Source organism: Phaseolus vulgaris, chromosome 9 (assembly GCF_051622355.1).
Source record: "Phaseolus vulgaris cultivar YP4 chromosome 9, ASM5162235v1, whole genome shotgun sequence".
In the NCBI taxonomy this organism is placed as follows: domain Eukaryota; kingdom Viridiplantae; phylum Streptophyta; class Magnoliopsida; order Fabales; family Fabaceae; genus Phaseolus; species Phaseolus vulgaris.
The window spans coordinates 23,272,952-23,299,759 of NC_143506.1; the positions used below are offsets into that span (position 1 = coordinate 23,272,952).

The 26,808-nt window shown below is 30.8% G+C and overlaps 3 protein-coding genes across 3 annotated transcripts; all 3 read left to right on the top strand.

Moving 5' to 3' along the window:
• Positions 1 to 1,085: 1,085 nt before the first annotated feature.
• Positions 1,086 to 4,866, top strand: LOC137823015 (UDP-xylose transporter 3). The gene is made up of 8 exons (XM_068628085.2): positions 1,086 to 1,403; positions 1,487 to 1,623; positions 2,248 to 2,432; positions 2,536 to 2,603; positions 3,296 to 3,428; positions 3,901 to 4,062; positions 4,151 to 4,423; positions 4,525 to 4,866. Exons 2-8 carry the CDS (start codon positions 1,503 to 1,505, stop codon positions 4,618 to 4,620), a joined length of 1,038 nt encoding a protein of 345 aa, XP_068484186.1. The 5' UTR covers positions 1,086 to 1,403; positions 1,487 to 1,502; the 3' UTR covers positions 4,621 to 4,866.
• Positions 4,867 to 13,369: 8,503 nt separating this feature from the next.
• LOC137820952 (uncharacterized) lies at positions 13,370 to 19,843 on the top strand. Its single transcript, XM_068625307.1, has 9 exons — positions 13,370 to 13,682; positions 14,941 to 15,166; positions 16,160 to 16,336; positions 16,505 to 16,597; positions 16,968 to 17,150; positions 17,248 to 17,350; positions 17,433 to 17,615; positions 18,050 to 18,516; positions 18,823 to 19,843. The coding sequence occupies exons 2-9, from the start codon at positions 14,966 to 14,968 to the stop codon at positions 19,576 to 19,578; spliced, it is 2,163 nt and encodes a 720-aa protein (XP_068481408.1). The 5' UTR covers positions 13,370 to 13,682; positions 14,941 to 14,965; the 3' UTR covers positions 19,579 to 19,843.
• A 1,991-nt stretch (positions 19,844 to 21,834) lies between these two features.
• Positions 21,835 to 26,373, top strand: LOC137821377 (UDP-xylose transporter 3). Its single transcript, XM_068625937.2, has 8 exons — positions 21,835 to 22,300; positions 22,440 to 22,580; positions 23,537 to 23,721; positions 24,227 to 24,294; positions 24,585 to 24,717; positions 25,270 to 25,431; positions 25,517 to 25,789; positions 25,885 to 26,373. The coding sequence occupies exons 2-8, from the start codon at positions 22,460 to 22,462 to the stop codon at positions 25,996 to 25,998; spliced, it is 1,056 nt and encodes a 351-aa protein (XP_068482038.1). The 5' UTR covers positions 21,835 to 22,300; positions 22,440 to 22,459; the 3' UTR covers positions 25,999 to 26,373.
• Positions 26,374 to 26,808: the final 435 nt, after the last annotated feature.

Consider the following 26,808-nt stretch of genomic DNA (forward strand, 5'->3'; position numbering starts at 1 on the left):
TTCTCTCTTAAATGGGTGTATCCGTGTCGGATACACGTATCGGTGTTGATAGTCATACAACACTCGTAGGACACTTATCGGTGAAGTGTTCAATTCAAAAAATATTTGTTGGATTTTTGAAAATTCCTACACGGTTCTAACACAATTTTATAAGGTATAAATACAATAATTTTCTAAAAACTAAAATTTATTGTATAAATTTTTATTATGATTATAAAAATAAGGAACAAATTCTTTTGAACTAGTCATGAAAAATATCTTCCTGCTCCCAAAAGAATCTGAAACATACTTTTGCACATAAATATTTATTTTCAATTTATATAATTCAAAATTATATAATATATAGATTTGTGTTCCCGTGTCCTACATTTTAGAAATTATACGTATCTTCGTGTCCGTATTATCGTGTCAGTGTTCGTATCCCTATCTATGCTACATAGCTTGTAACATTTGTCTTCGCTAATAATATTATTTACTTTTGTAACAGTTTCTTTTATAAATTATATATAAAATCATTTTTTATTATTTATTAGTATACATTTTTTATACTCAAAGCTAGAAAAATAAAACTTAATTTCAACGTAAGTGTAAAGCATTTTCTACTCAAACAGTTACAAAATATCTTATATATAATCCGCAATAATGATTAAAAAATTAAATATTTGAAACATTATTATGTCCCAGTTATCTAAAAAAAATCCAATAAAGCTTAATAAATAAAATTAAATTTATGCATAGCAACAGTTGCGTTTACCACAATAAATTGAAGACGTGTCTTAATATTTTTATAAAACAACATTGAAAACACAGAACATTAAATATTGTATCCACTATATAAAAAAATATGTTAATGTGTTATACCCTAAACATTATTCTAAAAATGAAATACAATGAGAGTTAGTTCATTAGTGAATGAATGGCTACACAGAACAAAAACATAAGCATTGTAAAGTAAGATCAAGAAAGGTGCATCACCATTCATAATTTTTTAGGTAAAAATTAAGCATTGTAAAACCAAGAATATTTTAGTAAAGTTCCAAACAAGATGTAATGTTTATTATTAATTAGGTTTTGGCACTAAAATTAAGTCTTTCTTTCTCTTCCTAAATGTAACAACAAGAAGAACAAGACACACGTTTTGATCTTGCATTTTCACTCTTCCATCACTTTCCTCCATTTCCGATTTCCCAATTCAATTCAATTCACTCTTCGTTTTCATTCCCATTTATGTTTCATTTTACTAAACCACCTTTTATCTCTGCATATGTGCTAATCACCATTGTACCTACAAACTTCCATGACCCCAGAATCGTAGATTTTCTATAATCATCAGATCCAATAACTTCTTCTCACAATCCCTTGACACCCATTTAGTTTCACTCCCAAATTCAAATCTTCCTCGTGTAAATTTCTCCAACGTGTTGTTTTCTTTTTTTCTTTTGGATTAAATCTGCATTGTTTGTGATTTTTTTTGTGGTTTGATTAGGTCAAGAAAGGAAAAGATGGGCGAGGGAGAGAAATTTCAATTGGGAACTGTTGGCGCATTGAGTTTGTCGGTGGTGTCATCGGTGTCGATTGTGATTTGCAATAAAACGTTGATGAGTTCACTGCGTTTCATTTTCGGTAAGTTCATACATTCGCAAACTCATATATCTCTCTGGATTTTCTTGGTTTTCATTGCTGTGTTTTGATCTAAAACTCATTAATGAATTTTAGATTAGTCTTCGTTTCAAATTAGATTAGTTCTGAAGGAGAATTTTAGTGAAGAAAAGAAATTATTGAAAATCATAAAAAAATAATGAATGCAACAAAATCTTACTTGTTTACTTCGAGAAACCATACTTGTTTTAATTCTTAATTAAAAACTATCACATTGTTTTTAAACATTTGTGTTTTCTCTGTTTCCTATCCAAAATTTTCAAAGTATCAAACAAATTAAAACAAGATGAACTTTTGTGAATAAAGATTGAAAGAGTAAGAAAGGAAACCGTTAAAGTATTTGCAAAGTAAGTAATGTGCCATTATTTTCGCTGTTCATGCACAAATATTTAAAAAGAAAATAAAAACTAGTAATTATTGTGAAAATAGAAAATGTTTCTTAAACCAAAAGACATTAAAATGGTAATATTTTTAGGAAGGATGAAAGGAGTTCTAACTAGTAGTTATATATAATCTTTTATGCCTTGAATTCAATTGAAAATTACTTATCATTTTACATTTGAAGTGTAACACATATCCTTGATGCAGCTACAACTTTGACAAGTTGGCATCTATTTGTAACATTTTGTTCTCTTCATGTGGCACTGAAATTGAGATTTTTTGAGCACAAACCTTTGGAGAAGAAAGTTGTGATGGGATTTGGAATTCTCAATGGAATCTCTATTGGACTTTTAAATTTGAGTTTGGGCTTCAATTCTGTCGGTTTCTATCAGGTGATACTTTTTCTTTCTTTATATGTTTTTCTCATTTTCATTTTTGTTCTTTACGCAGCTTTTCAAGGTTTTGTGACACAAGTTCTATTGTATTTTCATTCAGATGACTAAGCTGGCAATCATCCCATGCACTATTCTATTAGAGATCCTTTTTCTTGGAAAGAAGTTCAGGTCTTGTTTAGTCTTTTATCCTTAATGTAACATTTATGAATTTTTTTATAAATATTTATACTTTATAAAGTTCATATATGTTAGTAACTGGTTTAGTTTCATTAAAACATTATTTTGTGTATTATTATTTTAAGTTGATGGAGATCTCACACTGAGAAAAAATAAAAATATTTTATAGTATATAAGTGAATGTAAACTTTATCTTATAATTCGATTTTATAACTTTAAGTTAGACTTAAAGTATATTTCTTAATATAATATCATACTCATTAGATACAAATCTCAAAAGCTTGCTAATTTTATAAGATTAAACTTGAATGAACTTTTTAACATAAGTAGTTTTTCCTCCTTCTTCTTTGTTACCTTTTAAGAAATTAGATTCATTAATGATTTATAATTAATTTCAAGTCATCGTGTCATTTACATGTTGTTAAGGTATTATGTGTTTTCTTGACCCTTATAGTATTTCACAAATTTGAAGGCATTTATTAGTTTCATTAGCTTGTTATTTTAACTTTAACTATCATTAATATTGCACTTATCCATTATTCAAGAATGATTTATTTATATCATTCTTGCCTCAATTTTTCGCATACTAGAATACGGATATTGTTATCATATGACATTGACTCTAATTATTTGAATTGTAATAATTGACAATTTGAATTGTGTTAATTTTTTTATTTTTGCAGTAAAAGAATACAATTTTCACTTTTGATCCTCCTTTTTGGTGTTGGAATTGCTACAATTACTGACTTGCAGCTTAATGCTTTGGGCGCTTTCTTATCTTTACTAGCAATCCTTACAACATGTGTTGCTCAAATTGTATCCTTAAAGAAACTTTCACTTCTCTTAACTACTATGTAATCATAAAACACTTTTCAAAATAAGATTAGAGAATATGTTGTAATTTAAGTTATATGCATTAGTTGTTACTATTTTCAAACTAATTTTCATGACAAATATGTTTTTAATTACTTAGGAAAAAAGGCAACATAAAATATATTAAGTGTATGTTTTTATTTCAATAATATTCTTGAAAATAATTACCTAACAAAAGTATGTCAATCTATGTTGAATTTATCATTTGAGAGATAGATTTTTCATCTACATTAATGTAACTTTTTATATATATGTTAGAAGTTTACTAGTCTTTATATGTTGGACTGTGACAAAAGTATATATTTTCTTTTGTGCATGAATTTTTAAGAAAAGGTTGACCATTTTTACTTTTTGGATGTAAGATTAATTTAGTGTTCATGTACTATTTGTTAAAATCTTAATTAGTTCCTTTCAGATGACAAATACCATTCAGAAGAAGTTTAAGACTTCTTCTACCCAGCTTTTGTATCAATCATGTCCATATCAAGCAGTTACATTGTTAATCTTTGGACCATATTTGGATAAATGTCTGACAAACTTAAATGTTTTTTCTTTCAAATACACAACACTAGTGACGGTGAGATTTAAATAAACATGTGTGCTTACTTTTGAACATAAATTATTGTTTTAATTAATGTATTTTTAAAATGTTTTTACCATTGTAGACGGTCATTATTCTTTCATGTTTGATCTCTATCGCGGTGAATTTTAGTACATTTCTTGTAATTGGAAAAACATCTCCAGTCACCTATCAAGTTCTTGGACATTTGAAGACATGTCTTGTATTGGCTTTTGGATATATAATTGTCCATGATCCTTTCACTTGGAGGAACATATTGGGAATTATGGTAGCTATGATTGGGATGATTGTATATTCCTACTACTGTGTTCTTGAGAGTCAACAAAAAGTCGTTGAAGTGGTTGGACAAGTGTCACAGGTTTGTTTTATGAGTAATTTTGCATTCCTTGTGTTTTTCTTTTTATTTTCATTGACTAAAAAACTTGTTTTGTGTTTCTTCATTGTCCTTATTATTTTCAGGCAAGAGACAATGAAACTGAGACTCTCATTAGTGTGGAAAATACAAGTGCAATTTTGAACAAAAGACCTCCTATTTGGAACAAAGATAAAGATTAAAATTCTATACGAACTTTCCAAAATCATCATTGCAAGTATTATGTAGGCTTATAGAGGAATTTGTACTCTTAATTAGGAAGCTTTTCGACTTAAATCTCAAATACTTACATATGTGAATTGTTTCACTTGTTACTATTAGCTTAAGCATTACATGCAGTGATAGCCAACCAACAATATTAGTGAGAGAAAAATACATGACCATGTCTACAATATGGTTAATAAGTATAACTCGAAAGATATTAACTAGATATTTTTCACACCATGTTTATATATATGTATATATTTCAAATTTCCTTCCTTAAATGTACATATAACCATCTAATGACTTTCTTACTTCCATTGGTGAAAGATGACAAAATGTAATATTTAAATTTTTTATTTTCAATCTCAACTTCATCAATAAAACACTTTCAACAAAGAAAAAAAACACATTTAGGATGTATATGTTATACAATATATTTAAGATATGTATGTGTTTTTTAAATGAGACTCAAAACTTAACCACTTTTCAAAGCAGAAGACAAATCAAAATATTTTTTTCAAAAATAATAAATATTTATTCTCAATTCATGCATTGAAATACATAATTTTGTATAAACATTTGTAATGATACTTTTGTAATTTTAAACCAAATGTGAATATGGTATATTAGAGTTTAGTTTGAAAACAAGAATTCTTAGTTGTAAATACAATCAACTTGGAAAAGGAAATGGATAATTCCATCTTTTGTACTTTTAATTATATAAAATAATTGGGTCAAACTTAACACTACAAAAAAATTATTAAATAAAAATCAATTTTGAAGACAAAAGATAATTAGTTATTATATTGACTAAATTAGATATTATTTTAGAAACTAAAACAATTATTGATATATAAAGTAGTTTCTAAATTGGTATCTAATTAGCTACCAAGGGACCAACTTTAGGTTTTAACTACCAACTTTAGAATGTAAAGTAATTGGTAGGTAAAACTTTGGTAGTTAATTAGATACCAATTTAGAAACTAGTTTATAAATTTTATTAATAATAAAAACTAATTTAGAAACCACTAATTATCGACATATAATTTTTTTTAAATATTTATTTTTCATTCTTAAACCTTTAATTTTTAAATATTTTTTACATATATATTCTACTCATAAAGTGGGATTTTTGTTATTTTTTACCTAATATAAAATTTTCATGTATTTATTTTTTATTACGTAAGATATATTGACAATGATAATACATTTTTTTAAAGATTTAATTACCTTATTCGTCCCTATATTTGGGTCAATATTCAATTTAGTACCGTGGTTTTAAAAAAAATTAATTTGGTTCCTATATTTTTTTAAATATATCCAAATTGATCATTTCCGTTAAATCACACCTAACGGCGTCAGGTGTTGCTTACGTGACAAATAGAGAATGTCTATGTGGCAGAGAGAGTGTTTATGTAGGAGAGAAAGTGTGTTTATATGAAGAGAAAGTGTGTTTATGTGGAGAGGGAGTGTTTATGTGGGGAGAGAGGTGAGATTGAGAGTTATTATTATTATTATTATTAATATTATTACTACTACTCTTACTATTATTATTATTATCACTATTGTCATTTTTATTACTATTATTATTATTAATATTATTTTTCTTAATATTAATATTATTATTATTATTAATATTAATATTATTTTTATTAATATTAATATTATTTTTATTAATATTAATATTATTATTATTACTATTAATATTATTTTTCATAATAATAATATTAATATTATTATTATTATTACTATTAATATTATTTTTCTTAATATTAATATTAATATTAATATTATTATTACTATTAATATTATTTTTCTTAATATTATTATTATTCTTAATATTAATATTAATTTTCTTAATATTCATATTATTATTATTATTTTAATAATAATAATAGTAATAATAATAATATTATTAATATTAAGAAAAATAATATTAATATTATTAATAATAGTAATAAAAATAACAATAGTAATAATAATAATAATAATAATAATAAAATAATAATAATAACAGCAGTAATAATAATAATAGTAATAATTATAATAAAAAAAATAATAGGAATAACAGTAGTAATAATAATAATAATAAAATAATAATAATAATAATAATAATAATAATAATAAATTTAGATACATTTTAAAAAACATAGGAGGAAATTGATTTTTTTTTAAATTATGATACTAAATTGAATATTGATTCATGTAAGAACGAATAAGGTAATTAATTTTTTTTAAATATTATTATTTTACGGTATTTTAGTATTGTCTATTTGGTTTAATATTGTACTATTTATAACATTAATTTTATTATTTTGACACTAGACTTAAAAACATTTACATGATACATTAAATTTTTTTCCGTTGACTTAAAGGACTGTTTGAAATTAGGGGTGTTTATTTTTAATTTCTTGTTGTTTTCGGTTTTGGTTTTCTGTAGTTATTTGTTTTTTTTTTAAACGTTTAAGGGTCTTAACTTGAGTGTGATATTATGTAATTAAAATAGTGAAAACAGTAAAGAAAAACGTTATTAGAAGTATCACATTATTAAACAACATTAAAATTAACAAATCAGTAAACGAAAAAAAAAAAAGTCCTACTATAGTCTCATGCATACAGTAAAATACAAATACAAACTTATAAGGACAAATGATTGTAATAAAATTTTAATATAGGAAAATGTGTATAAAGAAAATAATATTTTCAATTCACTAACAATCTAATTTCAATTACATCTATTCATAAAATGAGATTTAACAAATAAAATATTCATTAATTTTTTTGAAATATCCAATAAATTTGTCTTATCATATACTAACATTAACATTTGATCTAAACTAATACTTAAATTTATAAGCAAACTGAAAAATCATGGATCATAGTAAGTTCATCACAATCCATAATGTCACAGTGTATAAGAACTTTAAGATCAACTTTTCATCACATTCTATCTTATTTTGTTTTGTGTGACACCATTAGGGAACTAAGGAGATCTCTATTACAACATATATGTCAATATTTAATACATAAAATAAATAATATTTCACACATTATCTCATATGTATGTCCTAAAATTCATACAAATTCCATCAATCTTAGTAAGTATCGTCATACAATATAACTCATTTAAACAAAACCACAAATCAATCAAATATATAAAAATTAATATTTATTTTGCATTTATCAAAACATTCATGTTCAATATTGAATTACTTGAAGAAGCTAGAAGAAAAAAATTAGCTTGAGCAAAAATCTCCTTACTTGAACAAAAAATTCTTTGTTTAAATGAAATTTGAGCATAAACTAGGTTGAGTTGCAGTGTTGTTTTTATTTAAGCAAAAATTTCTTCGCTTGGGCGAAGACAAGGTTGAAAGCAAGGTTAAGTTACATGATTATTTTTATTTGAGTGAAAATAGGATTGAGAGGTAGGCTTGAATTTCTGTTCAATTTTCGCTAGAGCAAAAATATCATAAAAACTAGCCTTAACAACAATTTGTTGTCCCCTCTCCTCGGTCACCTCTTGGTTGAACGTCCAAACTTTGCATTTGTAGCTGATGTGGAATATGAATGACTCCCTCCACTTTGCTCTCACTGGAAGATGATTGGGCATGAACTTGCTCAATGTCGGGTGATTCATGATCATGATCGTGTTCCTAGGCCTCAACATAAACCTTCTCAGAAGAAAACTTCTGATGAACAAGAACAAAAGAGGATCGTGGTTCCTAAACAACGTAAAAAGTATCGAAAGAAAGATCCGCAGCTGAAGCTCGTGGAAGGCTCCACTGATAAATTGAACATTGATGCTCCTGGCGGGGTTAATGTAGGGTCACTCTTGAAACACCTTGCTTCTGATAAAACAAGTGGAGTGGAGGATGATTTTGCAAATATGCCTCCTCTTGAGGATGCCTCAGATCATGATAGGTCCCCATCCAGGTAGGGGTTGTCCACTCCCACTTCGGATTTCCAAGAACCGGGAATGCTAAGGAATTCACCTGTTGTTATGCAAGCGAAGGGTTTAGAGTCACATTCAGTTACGAATCATATTGATGATAATCATGTATAAGTCTCTGCTCCTGTGGTTATACCATCTCCGTTGTGTTCTACCTCTCCTCGAAGGGCTAAATCACCTGCAAATTCTAAAGCACCAATTAAGACTCCAATTGATGGTCATCATGTGTAGGTTTCTACTATTGTGATTGTACCATCTCTGTCGTCTCATACCTCTCATTGGAAGGCTAAATCTCTTAGGGATGTTAAAACACTATTGTTGGTTCTGCAAAATCACTTTTCCTCTCTTGATGGTTTGAAAACTACAAATGTTGTTTCAAAATTTTGGGTTGATCCTAATGAGATGGAGAAGGATGCCAGTGATACTGGGGAGGAAATAGTTTGCATTAAAAGAAAACCAGGGAGACCACATAAGGGGACTGGAAAATCCAAAAAAACTGCTAAGGTAGTTATCTCTACAACGTCGTAATGAATGTCTCTTCATCTTTCTGGAATGTTAGAGGATTGGGAAACCACAAAACTGTGGAGATTTTGATTAGTTTACTTAAATTACATAAACCCCTCATGGTTTTTCTTGTTGAACCTATGATGTCGTACACCGATGCTTTTGACGTCATTTTCAAATTTGTTAATATGCATTTGGTGGCTACGTCTCCTATTGTTAATAAAGCTGCTAAGCTTTGGTGTTTGTCGGTTCCTAATCTTGTCCAAAATTTCTTGGTCAATGATCAATTTATTTCTGTAACTTGCCTTCTAGATGATAAATGTTTTAACTTTGCAGGTGTTTATGGTGCTAACACATACTTGGCTAGACGATTTTTGTGGAGGGATCTTAGTTCCTTCACTTGACCTTGGTGTATTATGGGAGATTTTAATGTTGTGCTCTCGACGGATGACTGTAGAGGGGGTGACTCGTAATTAGGTTTTTTGTAGTGAATTTCTTTATTGGATTAATACTAATGATTTTTCTTATATGCCTTTTTATTGGATCTTGTTATACATGGTGTAATGGAAGGAGAGGGTTGCATAGAATTCATAGAAGACTGGATAGGGCTTTATGTAATGGAGTGTGTCTGGATGAATGAGATTCTTGTAGTTATCAGGTTCTTGTTAAAAATTGTTATAATCATTCCCCTATTATTGCTAGTCTTGCAAGTAATTCTTTGAGGAATGTTAGCAATTTTCGTTTCTTTTCTATGTGGCTTCAAAACACTTCATGTCTGAAGCTTATTCATGATTCTTGGGCTAACAAGGTTGTTGATTGTCCTGTGTTTATTTTGCAACATAAGTTAAAAATGTTGAAAATTGAACTTCGAGACTGGAATAAAAATTCTTTTGCTAATGTTCACAATGCAGTTCTTCTTAAGTAGAGTCTACTCCTTGGTATTCAACAAAACTTAGAGACTGCTAGTTTGTCTGGTATTGATGATCTTCTCTGTCAAGAAAAGATTGCTAAGGAGAAGTTTGATCATGCTATTCACTGTCAATATTTTTTAAAAAAGAAATGGCTAAGATGTTATGGTTCAAAGATGGAGATAGAAATACGACTTTTTTTCCATGTTATGGTCAAAAGGAGAAATAATTCTAGTGGGATTCATCGTCTACAGATTGATAATGAGGTTACTGAGGATCCTAAACTCATTGAGGATCATATTTTGGACTTTTATAAAAATCTTTATACCGAGTTTATTCCTAATGTTCCGGATACAAGTAATATGGGGGATTTTATTGGTTTTTATATTCCTGAGCTAGTTTCCTTTGAGGAGAATATGATGTTGATTAAATGTCCTAATTTTTTAGAAATCAAGACTGTTGTTTTTAATCTTAATGGTAATAATGCTCCAGGTCATGATGGTTTTGGAGATGTTTTATATCATTCTTGCTAGGACATTATTGGGACAGATGTTTGCAATGTTGTTCAACATTTTTTTAAACAAAATTGGGTTCTCCCATAAATTAATAGTAATGTAGTATCTCTTATTCTTAAGATTCAAGGTGTTGACTCTATTAAAGATTACAGGCCAATTGTTGTTGTTAATTTCAAATTTAAGATTATTTCCAATATACTAGCGGATAGGCTTGCACTTGTGGCTGCTAGAATAATTTCTCCTAATCAATATGGGTTTGTGCAGAGTAGACAAATTCAAGATTGTATTGGTATTGCTTCTGAAGCTATTATCATGCTTTCTAAAAAGGTTAAAGGAGGTAATCTGGCTTACAAAGTTGATATTCATAAAGCCTTTGACATTCTGAGTTGGAAGTTCTTATTACTAGTTTTGGCACACTTTGGTTTTCACCCCTCGTTTGTCAGTTGAATTAGTACAATTCTCCGTTCAGCTATGCTTTCTATCATAATAAATGACAGTTTGGTTGGTTTTTTCCTTGCAGTAGAGGTGTCAGACAAGGTGATTCTTTATCTCCTTTACTTTTTTGTCTTGCAGAGATATCTCCAAGCTTGTGAATGATAAAAAAAAATTACATATGGCTAGTCCGCAAGGTTATCTCACTCCTTCTCGTATTTTATATGCTAATGACATATTTGTTTTTTGTAGGGGGGGATACTAAGTCTCTTAGAAATTTGAGTATTTTTATTAAAACATATGGTGATTTTTCTGGTCAATATGTTAATAACTCTAAAAGTAGTTTTTTCACCATGGATAATTCTGCAAGGTTTGTCACCAAAATTCAATGTATTTTTTCTTGTAATCATGGTTGTTTGCCTTTCAATTATTTAGGAGTGCCAATATTTGTTGGTGCTCCAAAGTGTCAATTTCTTCAACCTTTGGTCGATAAAGTCAAATTGAAGCTAACATCTTGGAAAGGTAAATCTCTTAGCATGATGGGTCGGATTCAGTTGGTCAATGTGGTGATTACAAGATTTCTATCTTATAGTTGTAATATGTATAAATGACCTATTTCACTTCTTAACCAAGTTGAGTAATGGTGTCGAAATTTTATTTTGAATGGTGATATTCTGAAAAAAGACATAGTCATTGTGAATTGTGATACAATTTGTTCTCCTCTTGGGAATGGAGGTTTGAAGATTATTAATCTTCGTCATGAAAATAATGCATATCTTCTTAAGCTTGCTTGAAACTTTGCTTATAGCAACAAGCCTTGGTCTTTTCTCCTGAAAGTCAGGGTTCTTAAATCAAAATACGAGTATAGAATGGTTTATAGATCCTTATCTCTTTGGCATGGAATTAAGTAGTTTTATTCTACTATACTTGATTATACTTCTTGGACTGTTGGTACATGTACTTTTATTAATTTCTCGAATGATAAATGGTGTTCTACTACTTCTTTAGGCAAATATTGCAGGGTTATCTGATGGGGCTAGCATTCTGGATACAGTCTCTCAGTTTTGGATAGTTTGTGATTGGAATATTCCCTTGTCTTCGCAACTGATGCCTTATTTTTTTAATCATATCATGAATAGGGAGGAACAGGATATTCCTAATTGGATTCTAAATGAGTATGGTCGTTTCACTCTTAAATCAATTAAGACTTTTTTCTTGGAACCAAGAGTTCCATGTGGTTGGGGTAAATTCATTTGGTCTTCATCTATTCCACCTTCCAAAACTCTATTACTCTGGAAAGTTTTTCATGGACAACTTCCTACAGACCAACATATTCAGAATAAAGGTTTGCATATATGTTCTATGTGTACGCTTTGTGAAAAACATGAGAAATCTATTCAACATTTATTTTTTGAATGTTCTAATATTTTGCATATTTGGAGTTGAGTTCAAGAGATTTTTCTCACTTCTCATTTCTCTAATAATGATGATCTTCTTTCTTTTATTAAGAGTGATGATAATCCTTTGGTTAAATTGATTAGGCTTGTTGTAATAATTTTTTCTAGTTATATGATATGGCGTATGAAGAATTATGCTAGATTTCAGGATAAGATTGAGGTTTTTAAGGCTTTTAGTTTAATTCTTCTAAACATTACTTTTTAATCTTAGTTCCTATAAATATATTTATTTTATTTTATTTTAATCCATAATAATAATATCATTAGTAATGTGATTACTTATATAATAACATCATTAAAAAAATTGATTAATTTTGATAGCAGTGTAATAGAGAAAATTAATAGCTAGAGCCATAGGACAAACTAGGGATAAAAACAAAATTATCCCTATTTTAAGGTGAGGAAAACAATTTATTTAAACATTTATATATTATCCTAATTTTTTTATGCTATTTCAAACTTGGTTAAAAATATTCTGAATTAGTTCAGTCTCATTTTTTCCTTTTCCCCAAAATGGATGAAACAAAAAATTGGATCTTTCAATCAAAATCACTGCTATCTTATAAGAATGTTCTTTTTTATGTGCTTATCTTGTTATTCCCTTAACATGTCCAAAACTGTGAGTTATGATCTAAAAAAGTTGTAACAGCTGTATTTGTCTTTATTTAAAAATATAAATTATACTTTTATATCCTAAAATTTAGAATAAATTCTCTTTTAGTATTTCAAATTAAGAAAATATTCCAATCCTGAAATTCAGTAAAAATGTGAATTTAATCATTAAATTTAAAACATTAAAAATGGTTTTAAAAAGTAGGAAATAGAATCATTTTTCTATTTTGAGATAAAAAAGTAAACTCTTTTTTTTCAAATTTGTAACCAAATTCAATGTTATCAGAAAGTTTCAGACATAATTAAGCCTTAAAAAAATATTATATCTGTGTTCGAAGTGAATGATAGAAGATTGAAACCTGAAAAATAGTCAATGTGGGTCAAAACGGATAAAGTCAAGTCGTGGTTTTCGAGACTCAGGTGGTTTTAATTCTTTTCACACGTGTGTCTGTGTGTGTATATATATATAAAAGAACAAAGATCCCGGTTCCTGCGACGGCAGAATGAGTAGGTTCAAATAATGTGGGCCATATTGTGGATGACATTGAAGGAGGGGAATTTCTGCTGAAAAGTTAATTGCTCTGACCGTTGGTAATGAGGTTTAGATCTTTCGAGCCGACTGCATCAGAGACAAAAGCTACAAACTTTTTGTGTTTTTTTCTGGTAAAATTCTCTTTCCCTGAACCTGTGATGTTGTGGGTATAGTTGAGGTATGGCTGCAATGGGGTTTCGTGGGAGAAATTCTGTGACCCCAAAGTACTCTTTGTTTGAGTCATGGGTTTTTTGCCCCTCGTTGTTCAATGTTCCTTTGATAATTGAGTTCTTGAGCGTTTTCTGTATCAAGAACAAAGTTTTTTTCTTGTTTGGGTTTTGGGTCGGGAATAGGGTTTGTGGGGTTAATTTTTTCTACCCTTCCTCTCAACCCAATTGCTGAATTTGAATTTGTGCGTGCCCTGATATATGTGTCTTGTTTGTGAATTGTGACGTGCTGTAACATATGAAACCTTGGCGAGGAACCCTGTCGCCTGCTTTTGATGTGTTATGCTTGGTGTGTTGAAGAGTTTATGTGGGGTAGATTAGTGTTTGAAAAGAAGTTAGAATAACATTTATTGAGGAGATGATGATGATGATGATGATGATTTTGATCATGTGAGGATCAATAGAGCCCTAAATGAGAATCTGGGTTAAACAGAGGCGGAGGAAGACTGAATAATCTGTTGCTAGAAACCATTTAAAACACCACGAGTTAAAATGTTCTGTATTAGTTTGCTAATTAAAATGAATTTACTTCATAAATAAATAGCATAACAAAAAGAACATAGAAATTTTAGTGTAAATAGTGAGTCACGCTTTTCTCCCCTTTCTGGTAACATCTCAGTTGTTGAATTCATTCACAATCATTTTTCTTTGCTAAATGTCTGCCATTGCTTTAGTTAAAAAAAGATTCTGCTAGTTATGTCACATTTATCATATTCTGTTTCAGCTTTATTTTGAACTAGTCCTTGGGTCTATATATTATTACATATTGGAGTCACAAGCACTGGTAGGTGAGGGGAAAGGTGTACCTAGTTAAAATTCAAACCCTGACAGCATTATTGTATCTGAAGCTTAAAGACTTGAGTCAAGTTCAATTAAATTACAAGCATGTTGGTTGCTCACTGTTATTTACCTTTAAAGTTCTGGATATTTCATGGTAATTCTTATAACAAACTTAATAAATTAATGGTTTTTGAGGGAATACTAAGTGTGAAATTTTCATGGAGGACTATCACAGTGGCCAAGCAGTGATGTTCCATTTGTTATCATATAAAAGGATATTAGTTTTAGGGGCTGATTTGCTGTTGTACATGCAGTGACTGAAGGTAAAGCCAAGATATTGTGTTTGTGCTGTTGTCTTACATGTCTAGTTTTTTTTTGCCAGAGTTCTAAGCTCTAACATCTGGGCTATGGATGATAGACGAGAAAATTTGTTATCATCCACCTTGCCCAGCCAGCTGTTATCAATTGACGAGGAACTATGGCAGATGGCTGAAGAGAGGGCACAAGAGATACTATGGACAATTGAACCAAATGTATTATCTGAGGTGAACAGAAAGGATGTTATTGATTATGTTCAGAAGCTGATCAGAGGTTGCTATGGCTCTGAGGTTAGAGGATTTTGATCCAATTATCATATTTGTAAATTTAATTGCCGGAGTTGGCTTTCTACATCTGGTCTTTTGTTCATTTAACGAAGTTGCTTTCTTTCCCTCATAATTAGTTGTGTGTTCTTGTTTCGCTTGCTGCTTTAAATTGTTTGTACATAATTAGATGCACTTTGATGTATGCTAAGAATATTCTTTTATATTTTGTAGAAATGATTGATGGATTTTTTTTCCTTTCTCCTGTCATACTTTTCTTTTAAGGGCCGTTAGATTTGAATGTGATTTTATTATTTATTCCACTATCTTAACATGATTTTACAACCATATTGTTGCCTCTTTTATACTTCTACCCTACCTTACATGTGCAGATTGATGCCTTACCCTATCGACTCCATCCATTTCTCCTTTTATATTTCGATATCTAAAAAACATAAAAAATCATGTTATCATTTGCAAGTCTTATGATCAACATAATCTTATTTTTATGGGCTGGCTTAAAATTTTCATGCTAGGTTTTAGTTTAGGGTTTAGTTTCCTTTACACTGTGCTCTTCCTCTCACCTTGACTGACCACCACTAAAGAAAGCTTCTTTTGCAATTTATATGAATTGATACTTCATGGAATCACAAGCATGCAAGCATAAATTGTCCCCAACCAGCCCAAAATTTACTGCCTGGATTCAAAAATATGTGCAACCTGTAGTTCCCCCACCACATTTGATAAATTTCATTTCTCTATACTGTAGTTTTAATAACTTTGAAATGCCTGAACTGAAATGATGTTGAGGTATTTTCCTATTCATTGATTGCTTGGGTGAACATTGTTGACTTCTGGAATTGGGTTGATGACTCAATATCAAATTTACAGATTTGTTTTAACCTTGAGTGCACTTAAATATTAAAAGCATTTTTGCTGCACAAGTTGATTTAATTATGGTTATACCATGAAAGTGGTGATTGAAAATTAATGTTTTACCTCTTTGTGGATCTCCTACAGGTCTTGCCATTTGGTTCTGTTCCCCTAAAAACCTATCTTCCTGATGGAGATATTGACTTGACTGCTCTTAGTCATGAAGATGCAGAGGAGGATCTGGCACAGTCAGTATTGAATGCACTTCAAAGTGTAGATGACCCTGAATACCAAGTAAAAGACATACAAGATATACGGGCACAGGTTTAGAAACAATTTTTCTTAAACTGCTATAATTACTGGCTTTTATATTAAAGAATTAATCCTTTTCTGTGATTGACCTTATTTGAAGTGGTGTTTAATGTTCTTGTTGTCAAAGGATATCTTCTTAGCTTTGTTATTAGACTTACCTTTTTTATGTTTGGGCTCCAGGTCCGGCTTTTGAAATGTACAGTGAAAAATATAGCAGTTGACATCTCTTTCAATCAGATGGCTGGACTTTATACTCTACGTTTCTTGGAGCAGGTATTTGTATTAATTAATATTTACCCCTAATTGGTGTTTGATTTCTACATACCATGTGCTCTGTTTCTGTGTTTCAGATGTCATGTAAGGAACACCATAAAAAAATTCCATGTCTCCATTCAGTCAGCTTGCTGTTTAGTGGTCTCAACGTTGACTTAATTGTTTACTTAGCCCCTTTCCATTCTCTTACTCCATTCACTTTCTTGAAAAACATCTTTCAAATACTTGTTGATCTCTATCCTTCTAATGAAATTCTACTATTACTTCATTTTTAATTGCAAACAGAAATTTTGCCCATGTTCTGATTAAATTCATTTTTTTTAAGTTTATATTCAGGCTTTGCTAATTTTGTTAATTGGAAATATTTTAGGTTGACCAACTTGTTGGAAAGAACCATATTTTCAAGCGCAGTATTATCTTAATCAAAGCTTGGTGCTATTATGAGAGCAGACTGCTTGGTGGACACCACGGCTTGTTATCGACATATGCGATAGAAATATTAGTCTTGTATATTATCAATCGTTTTCACTCTTCAGTGCGTGGTCCTCTAGAGGTGAGTCACGTCTTCCATCAATAATATTCTATGCACCCTTTCAGCATCTGTATTTAAACTTCCAAGAATAAAAACACTGAATTACTACTACTAGCAGGTGCTATTCATATTCTTAGACTACTATGGCTCATTTGATTGGGACCATAATTATGTTAGTATATGGGGTCCAAAGGCCTTATCCTCCCTTCCAGAAATTGCTGGTAAGTGTTGCAATGTGTAAGCAGTTGGATGCATTTTCAATCTTCAGTCCTTGATATACTCATACTCGCTTGCTTGTCGCAGAGACACCAGAATGCGATCAGGGTGAATTCTTGCTCCAGAAAGAGTTTCTCAGAAACTACAGGAATATGTGTTCTTTTCCAGCAAGGGCATCTGAGCCTACAGCCCATGAATTTCCTGTCAAGTTCATGAACATCTTGGATCCTCTTAGAAATGACAACAATCTAGGTCGCAGTGTAAACATAGGTAATTTATTTTTCCTACTAAAGTTTATGGATACTTTACACCTTCAACATGGTAACAAAAAAAAGCATATGAATTATGGTATGCATACACACTTTAATTGCTTGAGCTTCCATTCTTCATAATAATTACAGGACTTGTGGTATTTAGTAGATCCAAATTTTACCCTATGGAAAGTTTTTTAGTTAAGAAGATCTTTACGTTTAAGAACATCTACAAGTTCACGACAACTCAGCAGACTGGTGAAAATGCATCAAAGATTAGTTAAATATCATTATATATATTGATATCTGATATATTGATATCCGAAGTTTTATATATGATACTGAAATAGTTAGAGATTTTGATGTTTCATGATATTTAACACTATAGTGGTTTTGTTTTTAAAATTTATGGTTTTCTTCCACTTATTTGCCTTCCTTTTTACATACCTGCAGCCAGTTTACATCGACTAAGATTTGCTCTCTCCTATGGTGCTCGAAAACTTAAGCAGACCCTCACACTTCCGGGAGAAAACATGGGTGCAGCACTAGAAAAGTTTTTCTTCAGCACTCTGGACCGGAATGGGAAAGGAGAAAGGGCAGATGTTGATGTTCCGGTTTCTCCATTTGGTACTGGAAGATCTGAAGAGTGTGTCCTCCGTGGAGATTGTGAAAGTTACTATGGTGGCTTACAATATATTCAGCTGTATCGTAACTATGCCATGCCAGTATCTGTACATTCCAGTTCTCCTTCAAGGCCTTCTCAGGATGATATCCTTGCATTATCGAGGCAGCAAAACTGGAGTATGTTTTACCAAGGCGGTACAGATGTATATATCCCAGGACAAACACTTTATCATCCAACTTACAGCCTTGAAGAAGGAGGGAAATCACGTGGAACAGGCACATACATCCCTGACTCGGTATAATGTCTTTCTTCTGAAACTTTATCTATATAGGCCTTGTTTGGATAAATTTTCCATAGACACACTTATACAAGAGAAGAAAATAGAAAGTAAACTAATGCACGTAATTTTAATAAAAGTTTTTTTTTATTTTTCTTCTCCAAAAGCTAAGATGCATAAGATGATTATAGCTTATAGAGAAGCTCAATATACTTTATCTTATTTTCTCTTCTTACAAGTGTTTATGGAGAAGTTTAGTTAAATAGAACCTTATATTGTGATAATAAAACACTATATCATCCCCAAAATGGTTGAATCTTGCAGAACTATAATTCCTACTGGGGTATACGTACAAGGGTGAACAGGCCAAGGAGATATACTTCTACAAAGCACATTTCAATGCCCAAATCACCTCCGAAGATGCAACAAGAGGAGGAGGTTCACTATGAGACAGACATGAGTAATGGTGATTCAGATTCAAGGCTTTTTGATCTCTCGAACGAAGATTTCCCCCTTCTTCCATGCAATTGCAAGGCTACACAGTCAACACAAGCCCAAGGGTGTGCTCCATTAGCCAAGATTGATTCTGAGACAGGAATTTATGGTAATTCGAGTATGTCTGAGCCTTCAAATGAAGATTTCTCCCTTCCATTAGTAAAGGTTCATTCTGAGACAGACATGGATGACAGTACTCCACAGTTGTTTGAACTCTTTAAAGAAGACTTCCCCCTTCTTCCAAAGGTTTGTTCTGCGACCCAAATGGGGGGTAGTTCAACGTCAGTTGAGCTCTCAACGAAAGATTTCCCCTTTCTTCAAAGCCATCACAAAACCGTCTGCTCACAGTCTGGTCAGTTAACTAAGCAAGACAGGAGTTCCTCATGCCCAAAAGACTCTAAATGGAAGAGTATTAAGTTTGGCTCTTTCAAGAAATCACAATCACTGAAAGAACCAAGTTTGTCGACAAGGGATGAGAAAGAAGATTGTGGTGTTTCATTATCAGAAAAAGCTGTAATTGTAGTTCCGAAGGTGGCAACGGAGAGGAAAGAGAAATCTGGCGAGGGCAATGAGAAGATGTATTGAACGTGTTAACATAGGTATTTTGTAGGATATACATGAGCAGAGTAAGTGGAAAATAATAGTGTCAAGTCAACTTTTTCTTCCTTTTCTTTTATCTTTGGAGATGTATATTTGGGAGAAACATGAATTTGTTGGTAGTGATATCCTAGAACTTGGTGGGATGAAACAATTGGTAGGAGAGTTGTTCACCAATTTTGTCTTATCTAAGTGTCGGTAGTATACCATTACTCTGGGACAGAATGATAATGACAACTCCCTTTTAATTTAACATCCGTATGAAACTGTTATTCTTTTGATCGTTTATGAGCCACTTATTATGCTTCTATTTAGATTGGTAATAAAGAAGGGAACAATCGGATCAAATGTAATCAGATGGAAGGTATTACAATGGAATAAAAGAAAGGGGGAAAGGAAGATTTTTTATCCTCGGCATAAAACTTGTTTCAGATTTGGTCTGGATTACTACATTAAATAAACAAGTAGGTCTAGTTCAGGTCTAGCTACAAATGGCAATGTGGAGCGAACCTATTAATTTAGCATGTTGATCTCTTTAGGTTTGTCCCTTGACCCGTTTAGGTTTGTCCGCATACTCGTATACTCGTAGTCTCTGTGGATCAACAACAAAACAGGACAGATTGAACAAAACAGGATAGATTAATTCGATGGCCTGCATAAATAAAAAGTAATTATTTTATTTTTTTTTAAAAGAAAGTCATACTCCACTATCCATTATTACAATGTGACTTTTATTTTATTTTATTTTTAAACAAAATTTAATGTACTAAAAAAAATATATTTTATTTTAATCATTTAAAAAAATTAATATTAAGAGTGACAATGAATTCAGTTATAAGGAAAGTCTTATGTTTAAAATTTATTAATAATAAAAAATATAGAAAAGAGATTTCAATAAGATACTCATTAAAAAATTAGTTATTTTCATTAAAATATTTTGTAGCAAAACTTTGATAAAATATTATGATATATTTATATATATATATATATATATATAAAATAGATGCAAAATAAAATTTTAATTATTTTCAATCAAACCTTCTAACATTTTTTAAGAATGAAAATATAAAAAAGAATATTTAAGAAACTAAAATAAACATCGGGATCCAAAAATTACACGTACGGAACATTTTGTAATGAAATTATTTCATGATACATGTAATAATTAATTTTAAAAACAAGTTGGAATCATTTTAAAAAAGCAACGGAACCAGTTATAATATTTAATTAGTATACTACATTCTTAAGAAAATATATTCATTTATTTTAAGTTTTAAAAAGTTGTTTTTCGTAAAAAGTTCTTATTTATAATAAAAAAAGTCAAAATTTAAGTATCCTTATATTTACTTAAAAGAGTTTAATTTTACGTCGTAAATACAGATAAATTATATTATCATAATAATTCTTTCAATATTTAATAAAAGAAAAACATTAACAACTTATTTCTAGATACACTCGTTTAAAATTCTGTTTACTATTATTTATAATTAATAACAGTAAATAGATACTTTTTATTTGTCGAAAAACATAAAATATCATTAATATTTATCAAATAACTAGCTAAATTTGGGGTTTAATTTTAATAACTGTAAGTTTGAATTTTTGCCCTGTTAATTCATTAAAAAATATTTTATATATTTTAAGAATAATTATCAGTTACATAAAAATCCACAATTGAATGAGAATTTTAAAAAATCAGCAGAAATAAAAATATTATAATTATAAAATTAAAATAATATATTAAAATATCAACTGAGTAAATCTGTTTCAATTATAACTTTAAAAACAATTACTATTTTTGTTATTGATAAATTTCATTGCAGAAACAATATTAATTCATTTGGACCGTCATTAATTAATTTGGTTCATCACTAATTAAATTTCTATTATTAATTAATCAATAAAAATAATATCAATCATAATAATAGTACATAACAATTAATAATGTAGTTTTTTAACTGTTTTTTATACATAATTTTCACTCTAATAAACACAACCAATTTTATTGATATTATAATATTTAAGAAATTAGTAAAAGTGAAGTGTAGTTATTTTAATAAAAGCATTTAAGTAATTAAAATATTATAAAATATTTATTTTTTTCAGATATTATTTTATAGCTCCAATAAATAATATTTTGTACTTTACTAATCTACAGTGATACTTTACTTTTTATTATTAGATTAGATGTAGATAGTGTGTTTTCATTATTATTAATAGTTATAATTGAGCCCATTAAATTTTGTTAAAAAAAGTGTCTGAACAGAGGTATGTCCCTACTACCAAACATTTCTCTTGGAAGCAAAGTCTGGTTTTGACTATGGATCTGAAGCCACTAACTGTTTTGGCCATTACCAAACCCCATTTCAATTAACTCTAATCAATTCCATTTTTCAGAGTGTTTTAAGTGTTTTACTACCAAATCTCTTTTGCTACCTCACTCACCGCTCTACACATATCACAACAATACCAAGCATTCCATTCTTCTGCATCTCACTGCTCTTCCTCACAACCATAATCCTTCTCCTTCCTCACTTTCTTACTTTCCTTTCCTGCTTACCTCACCATTCACTCTCTTTCTACCCTAAATCACTCAATCGATCTAAATTTCTCCCAAATCGTAAACTCCTTTGGCTCAATTCACTCAATTCTCCCCCCTGCTCCGCTGTCGGCTCCTGGGTGGGGTAAAGTTGTCGTTTTTATCTTCTGGGTATGTCTGGTTCTGCTGTTTCAACGTCTTCTTCTTTTTTGTTGTTGATGTCATTTGGGTGTTGGCTGATTCCCCTTCTGATTGGTGTTTTGAAATTGGGGATGCTTCTTTTTGTTTCGGATTGGATTTGGTTTTTCAGGTTTTGGAGCAAAGACGAAGATGGGCGAGGGAGAGCGTTTCCAGCTGGGAACTGTGGGCGCGTTGACTCTTTCTGTGGTCTCATCTGTGTCCATTGTGATTTGCAATAAGGCGTTGATGAGTTCATTGCATTTCATTTTCGGTAAAATAACTTCCCTCTTGATTGTTGTTGCAAGCTTGTACCCTTGTTTTGTTTTCTATTTTTGCCACTTTTTTGTGTCTTTCATTTCTTCCTTTACTAACCTACTTGTTCCGTCAGTGTTTGTGTGATTTCGTGTGTGCTATTACAATTGAAGATTCATAATTTTAACCCTTCCCTTCCTCTTGCCTCTTTTGTTGGAACTGGAAGTTGATCCATTGTACTTGCTGCTACTCCTTGTGATGTATTTTGCCAGCGATCTAGACTATGCACTCACCTAGGGTGTGTCTGGTTGGCTATTTAGGTGGAAGTTTATAATGAAAATTACGCCATACTTGCTTCTTTCAACATGAGAAGGTGGAAAAGAAAATGTTTTTCGTTATCACTTTTGGTTGACAATCATTTTCCACCAACTCAACTGCCCATGCCCTTAGAGAAACTAGAAGTGTTAGTTGGAGATTGGATTTGTCGAATTTTACAATTTGTCATGTTGCCTTTATGTCTAGAATTTAGTTTCCTGAATACTATATGCGGAAATTGATATGATCTGTTGGATTGTTGATATCCCTTCTTTGTCTAAATTAAATATTGCCACTTTGGACGTATCTATTGTCTGTATTCGCTAGGCGTTACCAAGTTAAGTATTTTGTTTTCTTTACCTCTTTCTCTGCAATCTATACAACTGCTTAGTAATGTGAATAATATATAAGTTGCCAGGTAAAATTTATAGTCATTGATTTTGTTTTCTGGAAGTATCTAAACATTAGATATTACTTATCATTATTGTGTTTTTTAATTTACCTATTTTATGTCCTATTGACAAAGAACGTAAACTTATCTCCTTTGAAATTTGGTTTATGATATGGTTTAGGTTATTTCCATCTATCTGTGTGCAAATTTGAGCTTTAATGTTTACACTTCAATATATGTTTTTGAAATTTGTCCTTTTATATTTGCAGCTACAACTTTGACCAGCTGGCATCTGCTTGTAACATTTTGTTCCCTTCATGTGGCTCTCAAAATGAGATTCTTTGAGCACAAACCTTTTGAGCAGAAAGCTGTAATGGGATTTGGGGTTTTAAATGGGATCTCAATTGGACTTTTAAATTTGAGCCTGGGGTTTAATTCTGTTGGCTTCTATCAGGTAGGTTTGTTATGGGTTCCGTTTTTTTCATTTTACTATTGTTGACTCTGAATCTATGAAGCTCGGACATTTTTCTTAAATGGCGTGTCTGAGTCGGACACACGTATCAGACACGACACTCATAGGACACTTATCGGTTAAGTGTCCAATTCAAAAAATATTTGTTTGATTTCTGACAATTCTAACATGGGTATAACACAATTTTAAAAATGAGAAATATATTAGTTTTCTAAAAACTCAAACTTATTGTATAAATTTTTATTTAAAAAATTAATAAACAAATCTTTTCGAATCAGTCATAAAAAACATCTTTATACTAAAAAAAACTGAAACATACTTAATGCACATAAATCTTTATTGTCAATTTATATAATTCATAATTATATAATATATAGATTCGTGTTCCCGTGTCCTCCATTTTAGAGATTATATGTATCTCCGTGTCCGTGTCGTATCAGTGTTGGTACTACATAGCTCTGAATATATTTGTGATATTCATTTTCAGATGACCAAGCTGGCAATCATTCCTTGTACTGTACTGTTGGAGACCCTTTTTCTTGGGAAGAGATTCAGGTTCCATTTAGCTTCTTGTCAGTACTATGATTTTTTATGTTTGATTGTTGATATATACTCGAAATGATAGTTATGTAATGGTCAATGAAGAATTGATTCATTTACCTACCTTTTTTTGCCTTATTTGTTGTCTCCCTCTCTCTATGTCTCTCTCACACACACACACTCAATGTCTTGACCTCAAGTATGCTTGTATCAATTTGTTATGCACATTTAACTGTTTGAGCTTACCTTCCTTTTGTATTTTCAATAAATAAAATTCATTGTTGTCTTTTCATTTGTTATTGCAGTAAGAGAATTCAATTTGCCCTTAGTATCCTCCTTCTGGGTGTCGGGATTGCTACTGTCACAGATTTGCAGCTCAATGCTCTTGGCTCTTTCTTATCTTTTCTTGCAGTGATTACAACTTGTGTTGCTCAGATTGTATCCTTTAAATAATTTCACTTGCATTACCATGAATTTTTTTTCGCAATATTGTCTGATCAATTGTGATAGATTGAATATTATATATACTGGGGACTTATTTTTGAACGTGTTCAACTTTGGCATTTATTATTATATACTCTATTTGTTAAACATGTTCAATATTTATGGATTATGCAGCTAAATTATAGTTTAAAAAAATTCTATGTTTGCCTTGGTCACTTGAAGCGATTATCTTCTGCCCAAGGTACATGAGGTGGTTGAAGAACTAATCATACCCCTAACTTCATTTTTTGTTGGGTTTTCTTGTTTAAATTGTGCAAGGCTTTACATGCAGAGCCTCATTTTTGGCCTGGAAGCCCCTGTTTCCCTTGACTTTGGACAAGTTCATTTTCTTTATCTAGGGGCTCTCATTTATGTTATTTGACGATAGTTAGCAGTAAATATAAGTTTTTATTGCAATTAAAAGCTTTACACAGATGGTTGTCTGATTTATTTTCCTGGGATGTCACTGTTTTATTTGGTGTCTTGTCCTTAATTAGTTGCTTTTAGATGACAAATACTATCCAAAAGAAGTTCAAGGTTTCTTCCACCCAGCTTCTGTATCAATCATGTCCATATCAAGCAGCAACCCTGTTAATCTTTGGTCCATATCTGGATAAACTTTTAACCAACCAAAATGTATTTGGTTTCAAGTATACAACACAAGTGACGGTAAGAGTTAACTTATTAAGCAAGTATTCTCAAGTTCCAACTCCTTTTCTAAACGTGTTATCAACTGCTTCTTTCTGCATTGCAGGTTTTCATTATTCTTTCCTGCCTTATCTCCATCTCAGTCAATTTTAGTACATTCCTTGTTATTGGAAAGACATCTCCTGTCACCTATCAGGTTCTTGGACACCTGAAGACATGCCTTGTCTTGGCTTTTGGTTATATACTACTCCAAGACCCATTTAGCTGGAGAAACATTCTGGGAATTATGATAGCCATGATGGGGATGATTCTATATTCTTACTATTGCACACTTGAGAACCAGCAAAAAACTATTGAAGCTTCATCACAAGCATCCCAGGTTTGTTCGGCCAACTTTGCATGTCTTAGTTTTTTGCACTGCCACAATCATTTCTAGAAGTACATTCTGTCACTATTTCTTCTTAACGTTTCCAGGCAAGAGAAGGTGAATCTGATCCTCTGGTCAATGTGGAAAATGGAAGTGCAGTTGTGAGTGATACAATTGGACAGAGACAGATGTCCCCTGTATGGAGCAAGAGCAATGACTAGTATGTTTAATGGGCTTTCGTTATAGCATTCTCAAGAACAGTTATAGTCCTTATAGAGGGTTGACACCCATGATCATTTGGAATTAGGAAGTGGAATTGCTGCCAAATATATGTCCCTGTCATTTTTCTCAGTAGCTATAGTCTAATATCCGTTTGCCGACCAACAATATTAGGGAGGGGAACAAGATGGTCATGTCGTAATTCTATTGGCCAACAGATATGCCTTATAGTAGCATACACTTTTCTGGTGATGTTTTCACATCATGTTACATTATAATTTCATATAGATATTCAAACTTTTTTCTTTTCCTGAATAACGTATAAACACCTACCGGTTATTATTTTCTTTTATTCACAGTTTTTCCTGTGTGTTTTAGATATGTCCTGGTTGTATTCCTATACCAAAAGTAGTCATTTCTTCTAGTCTTTATTGTATTATTTATTTTTTGAAACTGAACTTATTCGAAGCATGACGACCGCATTATATACTGTTCTTGGCTTGAACTTTACTCGTGCCCTCTATCTTTTCTTTGTATATTGTAATATAAATTGAAACTTATGCTCTTTTAAGGAAGTACCAAGAAAAAAATATTTCTCATTTCCCTGTTGATTTTGCTTCTCTTGTTGTCTACATCAATTCAAGCGTGCGGCAGATATGGTTTCGAGTGAATGAAATGAAGAAGCATCTAATAAAAAAGAAACAAAATAATTAGCATCCATTACTAAGGATATATTTGGGTAAATACTTGTTTATCATGTTAATGTAAGGAAAACTTTCACTTTGTAAAATACTGACATACAACCTTGATGA